The following is a 7,641-nucleotide window of genomic DNA, read 5'->3' on the forward strand; positions in this document are numbered from 1 at the left end:
TCTCCTCTCGCTCGTGCTCTCGCCGCTCCCGATCCATATCCTCGGGGTTCCTGGCTGCTCCCTGAGGAGGAGAGAAACCCCCACGTCGCACACAGCCACCAAGCAGGAGAGAGAGCAGCAGCCCCAGGCAGAAGACGCACGACCGGACATCTGTTTCACGTCAGGACAGCAAAACATGTTTCCCCCCCCATGCAAGGAAGGCCTCATTCTCTTCCACAAAGAAAGAGGGAAGCAAGCACATGCTACTACAGCTGTTACTGCAATCCACGTCTGTGTCCCACCTCCAAATATAGTTCTCCCCAAAAATTCTCTCTACCTACAGCTATACCCCCCCAGTTAGCACCACCAAGCAATTCTACGCCTCTTCTCACTCCACCTGGTCCCCTTCTCGAGCTGCTCACCAGGGCTTAAGCACAAGTGGCAGGCAGTTTCTGAAAGCTGGCAGTGGGCAGATTCAGGCTGGACGTGAGGAAGAAGTTCTTCACCATGAGAGTGGTGAGACCCTGGAATGAGTTGCCCAGGGAAGTGGTTGAGGCCCCATCCCTGGGGGTCTTTAAGGCCAGGCTGGAGGAGGCTCTGGGCAGCCTGATCTAGTGGGAGGTGTCCCTGCTCATGGCAGAGGGGTTGGAACTGGGGGATCCTTGTGGTCCCTTCCAACCCTGACAGACTCTGATCTGTTTTAGCAGAGGACTTTAGAGCCCTAATGGCTCAATGGTTGGACTTGATGATCTTGGAGGTCCCTTCCAACCCAAAGGATTCTATGATTCTATGACTCTTCTCCCCATCTCCAGGATACAAATGAACCCCTGTCCCTCCCCAAGCCTTCCACCACGCACAAACACTCACAAATTTGAGCATGTTCCAGTCAAAGACGTAGTCGTAGGAGAAGCCCTGGCGGTGGAAGAGGTTGCGGAAGAGCTGCCGCAGGTAGGAGTAGTCGGGTTTGTCATCAAACCTCAGCGAGCGGCAGAAGTTGAGGTATGTTGAGAACTCAGCTGGAGGGAGCAGAGAACAGTGGGTTACTGAACACCAAGACAGGGCTGTGTAAGGAAAATTCCACTGGTTGCAGTGGTTTGCCCACCGAGAAGACCCCACCCCTGTTTTTCCCAGAGGAAATGCTCAGGTAGCCTGCTGAAGGAGGTCAAGAACACAGGCCTACAGGACAGGTGGAGGGGAGCTCTGGGAAGCTCCAAACAGACCAGAGGTCCTCCTAGTTCAGTAGCCTGTCTTAAGCAGTGGTCAGAAATAGACAGCTGTGGAGGACAAAGACTGGGGCAAGTGTGTCTAAAGAGTTCCATGACATTAGTCCAGCTTCCACCTACTTTCATCTCATGGAACTTCCTGATCTGGATATGGTTTCTAATTACTTAGTAACCCTCAGTGAATCTCTCTTCCACATAGTTGTCCAATCTCTTCTTAAACTCCTGTAAGCTTTAAGGAGCCACAACATCTTCTGAGAAGGAGTTCCACAGGTCTACTGGCTGTGTGAAGAACCACATTTTGAAGCCAGCAGGAAGCAGCTTTGCTTCTGGGGCCACCAAATAATCAGCTTCCATCCAAACTTCTGGAGGCATAGTAGACCTTCATCACCTCTCCAATTAATTATTTCCCAGGTTACAGAAAACTTGTTGCTTGTATAGAAATCTCCTCACTTCTGATCACTCTTTTGGCCCTTCCTGGACCTTTTTCCAGTTCTACCACATCCTTTCTGCAGTAGTGGGATGGACCAGAGCTGCACAGTGCATGCAAGGTGTGAGTGGGCGATGGGTTTACACACACTGTTGGGCTTTCTCTTCTTTCCCAGTAACTCCTACCACCTGATCTGCTTTCCTCAGCAGCCACCAAGCACAAAGGTGATGCTGTCACAGAACCACCTACTCTAACTGCAACAGCTCATTGGGGAGTGCACTGGTCAGCTCAGAGCCTACTACTCTGCCCCTGACACAAGGACCAAGCCTTCTCCTCTGCCCTTGCATACACTACTCTGTGTTTACTTACAAAATAAACCCATTTGCCACTTCACTGTCTGGTTATTTCTGGGATTCATCACTGTCAGTGGTCACCCTCATTACCCAGAACAACTCAGGATCATCAGCATACCTTCTCACCTCACTGCCCATCCCTCTTCCAGACTGTTTCTGAGGTCCTAAAGGTACCTCTCAGCATCCCCATGTCCCTACTAACACAAGGCTTGACTTTCCACAAACACATCTACGTTTCCCACTTCTGGACTAGAACTGTATCTCCACCAGTGTCTCATCCTTCTCATCACTGGTGTCAGCAGCCCATCCTGATCTCTGGAGTCCTTCAGGACTGGAGACAGCAGGACAGCAAGCCCTGCCCCAGCCAAGCCAGCCCCCGAGGTGAGAGCACTTACAAGGGTAACCTTTGCAGAGCACCTCGATGGGCGTGGACATTTTTTTCTCGCTGATCCTCTCGTACTTTTGGCGCTTGGTGGCAGCCTTGAGGCCCTGCCAGGGCAGGGAGCCCAGGTTGAAATACATCAGCACGTAGCCCAGGCTCTCCAGGTCATCCCGGCGACTTTGTTCTGGGGGAAGAAGTTACAGAGGGGCAGGGAGTGAGCAGCAATCAAAACTGCTGTGGGAACCACAAAGCTTTAAAGGGGAGCACGGAACAAAAGGAACAAACCCTCTCTCTTCTTTGGCAGATTTCTATGGATAGACAAACTCATAGAAGACATTCCAGTGCAAATTCCTGCAGAGATGTTCACACTGCAAGAGTTAAAGAATTCTTCTCCCAACCCACTTCATAAATGAGTAATTACTGTGACTCCTCACATGGACAAGCCTTAATTCACACAAGAATTCACCAGCTCAAGAAGTGCTGCAGCAACACTGCTTGCTTTGCTCTTCCCAGTCCCAGAGGAAGGGCACCTACACTTCTCCACCCAGAACGACACCTCACCCTGGGGATTAGTCATGGCAGAGGTAGCTGCAGAAAGACAAAGCTAACAGAGGTAAGCCCAACACAACCTTTTCAAACACATCTTCTAATTAACCTGCTGATACTCTTCACACAGGGCAGAAATGAGGAACTAGTGACCCCTCAACAACCTGCACAGGTAACAGAGAGGCAAAACACAGCTTGAGGAAGTGCACAGGGGCAGAGAAATTACTAAAGAGATGTGTCTTTTAGATTCATTTACTACTAGAGCACATTTTGCTAGATTCAGAGCCGTGTCCTAGAAGCTGCTTCAGATTATGTATTGGTCTGTGGGTTAATTCTCAATATCAAAGAATAAGTGCTACCTACCACTTGCCCCATCCAAAGGCCAGTAGATTATTACAGCTCCCTTTACTCTGCTAGCTGAACTGAACCCTGACAAAGGAGCAGCTCAGCAGGTCACAGACATAGATGTCCAGATATACTGACACAACCTGTAGGTCTCCATGGGCCTTTCTTCTCCTGCATGCCTCTCATAAACTCCTAGTGTTTTTTTTTGTGAGGACTAGGAGGCTTGGCAAAGTAATATTAGGGGAAAAAAATAACCCCACTGTGGCTGCAGAAGAAAAGGAGGGTGTCATCACTCCACAACTGACAGAGCCTTTGGTTCAAAGCAGATGAAATGCCATAAAAACACCATGTTCCAAGACAGCAGCAGAGGAGGAGGAAGACATGCAGATCCCTAAAGTGTTTTTGGAGCATGCAGAAACAACAACAGTTTTTGACTTCACTAACTTACTGCCTCAAGTTGCCCACTTTAGAGGGGCTAATGCTTCTTAATCTTATCAGGCTGCTGCCAAAGATAACTACACGCCTAGCTGGGAGCTGCTTAGATGCTACAAAGCGAAAAGGGCAAAGAAACCCAGAGTTTTGCATTTAGCCTGAGGCTGGGATACGTGTACTCTCAGAGGGCTGCCATTACACGCCATGCATACCAAATACATAAAACTCAACAATATTTGATAATTACACACCTCCTGAGATAGAGAGCCTGTGGAAATGGGAGTCAAAATGCACATCCGGGGCCTGAAAGAACAGGCGATGAAGGTAATCTCCTCAATCCTGCAATTAGCCAGCCCTTGACTTCTCAGTGCTGTAGCTTTAAAGCCAGCAACTGTGGGTTCCTTGTCTGGAGCACTGGGGCTGCCCCTCAGAACCAGGGCAGGAACCAGAGGAACCTCATGAACAGACAAATCAGCCTTTTCAAAATAAAGCAGGATCTCGCCCCTCAAATCCTGCTTGAACTCCTTAAGGCAGGCTGGACTACAGACCTCCATTTGTGTGGAGCACAGCAGCTTTGAGCACGGCCACCAACCCATCCAGCAGCAGGAGTCTTTCTCCATGTCTAGGCACAGTCATAGTGATTTGGGGAAGGCCAGAATTAAAGATGTGAGGAAAGAGAGACTGAAGGCAGTGAGGGATGCTACATGTCTTTCCTGGAGGCAAGGAGAGGGGTTACAAAACCAAACTGGGCAGCTCTCTAGTGTCCATTAACACCCATGCAAGCACACCTTAACTATGCCTTAACACAGCAATGGGATTGAGGAAAAATAACTGTGATCAGGACACCCGATTATTAAAATGCTGAATGATAAGTATCTGATTGTGTCACATCCCTGAAGCATTTCTTGGGAACATGTAGTCATTGTAGCCCACTGAAACAATTTCAGTGAGATTCAAATAGCCTGAAGCACTAACATGATGGGGTCACACTTGTCACGATCCCTCAAAATATTGTAACTATCTTTCACCTAACTTCAAGACACTGAATTAAACCGTGGATGATGGTGAAGAACAACAGTATCTACATCCCATTTCTTTGTTTCATCCTCAGTTACTATTACACATCCGCAAACTACCCCCATTTTTTTTCTCCTGGCCTCAAACAACAGCCACAGGACACTAGATAATATCAGACAGCAAAAGAGGAGCAATTTGTTAGTCAGAAAAAACAGTTCACCTCTATACACCAAAGAAATATGATTTAACATCACTACTTTCCACTTTTAGAGGCTTGATAATCATTGACTAACTGTCGCAGCACGCCTGGGATGGAGGCAAGATCTCACTTTACAGCTTGAGAAGAGAAACAGGAGTGACGTGAATGCGTGCCCAGAGCAAGTCATTCCAGAAGCACGACTACAGTCCTGACCTGTGCCACCACGTCACACTTCCTCTCTCCATCTTACTGCATCTCTTCAACTCTCCTGTAACAGCTAGGGGGCTGCTGCTCTGGTAAGACACTCATCCTTTCCTCCCTCCCTCCCAAAACCCCTTGCAACACAAACCACAAGGTCGCCCTCCCACACAGCCCGGCAGGACCTCTCAAGCCCAACCCACTCTGCAATCAGCCTGCTGCCAGTTCCCACCCTCTGCCAGCCCACATCCTCAGTCCCTTCCCAAAGCAGGGTCCTGGGAAGGAACTGAGTCAGGGGTGAGCAGCAGGGTGGTGAGTTACCTGGGGAAGACATGCTTGAGCAAAGACCTGATTGAGGATTAGTTGCCTTGGATGTGAGGTTTGTGACAAAACGAGTCTCTTTGCAGTGTCAGGTGCCTCCTAGTCCCCAGGGACAGTGCTCCTGTCCAAAGCAATGCTGCTCCCATGCAGGACTCGCTAGAAATCAGCTGTCTCCCCTGGGGGCAGCTGCAAGCAGTCTTAACCAAGCAATGTCCTCCTGACTACGTGCTCAGATCTCACTCTGCACACGCTGGGACCACGCTTCCCCTTTCTCTCCCCACTGCATGGCAACAACTTGAAAAAAAAACATCACAGACAAATCTCCAATAGGCCACAGAGAGCAGAAGGAGCAGGACTTAATGCTCTGTACAGCCTACCCGCCTCCAGCCTCCTGTTGTCCAGACAGAGCCCACCAGGCTTCTTCCAGGACTGTCTCCTGGGCACCCCTGGGCATCTATTTCAGACTTTACAAGCTCCAGAGGGTGCAAGAGCCTCTCATCCCCAGAGCATGTGAAAATTGACTGGAATGCATGAGCCAAAGCCCTCACGGTCCAGTGACTCCCCCAGCAGCAAGTCTCCAGCTGTGGAAACCCTCCCTCATCTTGCCTCCTACTTTTTCACCCGGTCACTGGGCAAAGAATGTGTTTCCTCCAGACATCGGAATGCCCAACCCTGAGCTTGCACATTCAAATAAAGGCATTTATTCATCTGCTATTCCCGTCCCTACCAATACCCCAGCACCTGGTTCCTTCCCTCTCCCTAAACCATGTTGATGGAACATTAAGACAGAGAATTCAGTCACTGAAAAGTCACCCAAAAAAATCCAGAGCGACGGTTCCCGTGGCGGTGCCGCCGACTCTCAAACCTGTCTGCCAAGCACCCAGTGGGCAAAGGCTTGAGGAACAGGAACTCCAGCTGCAGCCCCAACACCCCCAGCCCCTTTCCTCTGGGCAAGTCGTGTAACCTTTATGCTGTTGAGGGGAACTCTCTGCAACGTGGAGATAACGCAGCTGAGACCTGCTGCGCAGAGAGGCTCACACCCAGACCTTCCCCAAGCAAAGGGCAGGAAGATCAGGCCTCTGGCCTGTGCTGTTTGCCCTCAGATTAGTGCTCAGACATTGTTTGTTCATCCTGATACAGGAGCCAAGTACAGGGCTAAGTTGGGGTGGATGAATAATAAAGTCCTTAGAAAATAAAAACACAGAAAAAAGCCTGACACACACAAAAACCTCCAAAACCCAAAACCAAACACGCAACCCCACACAGACATTTGGCCTCTTGTGATCAGTTCAGACAGAGCAGCCACACACAAAAGGATCTACAAACATAGGAGTGAGAATTATTTTGTGCCTGTCTCCCCGTGGCAGTTACCATGGCTGTGGAAACCTTGACTGAGAATTCAATGGACAGTCAGTTATATATAAGCAGGTCAAGCCAAAATACAGAAGAGCAACTCAGAAAGCTCCAAGAGAACTATATTTACCATGGGGAAGAGGTCACAGCCCACTCTCAACACACAACGCTCCCCATTTTGATATAAATAAAGCATTTTCAGTCTACCATTATACAGGATTAAATAAGGAAGACATTGGAAAACTGCTTTATTTTCTGCAGGTCAAATCTGGACTCCAGATTTCTGAAGAAACCATCTGCAAGAGGGGAGAACGAGAAGCCTTCCCTAGGAAGAATGAGGACATGAAGTCCTGTGGAAACTGTTAAGTTTAAAAGATTTTAGTTCCTTGCTCTGATTTTCAAAGTCCCAGCTTATAGATTTCAGAATAAGGTCTCCAAGAGATACAGACTGAGCTTCAACACAGAAGCTACTTTCCTGGGTCCACAGGCAGGGCAGCTTCAGTGTTTCTGCTCTTTGGATTTGCCAACCAGTAGCAGAACTGTGTCAGCCTGATCAGAATGGACCCTACAGTAACTAAGAAACTCTTGCACTGTGAACAAAGTTTAACCCAAGCAGGGGAAAAAGGTCACACCCCAGAGAGAAGTATCTGCTTGGGAACCAGAGAAAATTGCAAGAGGTTTTCACCTCTGTTCCTCCGTTGGGCATCAGGGGCTCACTGCCAGAAGAAGAGTTTGGGTGACTTCAGGAGGTTTAGGCACAGTGGGAACTAACCTGCAGAAGTTTTTTACAAAGGGTGGAGTGATGGCCATCACCAGTGTAAGACCTGGTTGAACTCTGAACTCTTTCCCAGCCTAGTTTTATGTCG

The 7,641-nt window shown here is 48.9% G+C and overlaps 1 protein-coding gene across 1 annotated transcript in view; it reads right to left on the reverse strand.

Annotated features, from left to right (window-relative positions):
- Nucleotides 1-7,641, reverse strand: part of CSNK1E (casein kinase 1, epsilon) — a 16,955-nt gene that overhangs the window by 1,424 nt on the left and 7,890 nt on the right. Inside the window, exons 5-7 of the mRNA XM_008941565.1 lie at nucleotides 2,378-2,548; nucleotides 847-995; nucleotides 1-61 (exon numbers count right to left, since the gene is read on the reverse strand). The exon at nucleotides 1-61 is cut by the window's left edge and continues 153 nt beyond it. Coding sequence (XP_008939813.1) covers nucleotides 1-61; nucleotides 847-995; nucleotides 2,378-2,548 — 381 coding nt within the window. The remainder of the gene's footprint in view (nucleotides 62-846; nucleotides 996-2,377; nucleotides 2,549-7,641) is intronic.

This window comes from Merops nubicus, unplaced genomic scaffold, assembly GCF_000691845.1.
Source record: "Merops nubicus isolate BGI_N331 unplaced genomic scaffold, ASM69184v1 scaffold47015, whole genome shotgun sequence".
NCBI classification, from domain to species: domain Eukaryota; kingdom Metazoa; phylum Chordata; class Aves; order Coraciiformes; family Meropidae; genus Merops; species Merops nubicus.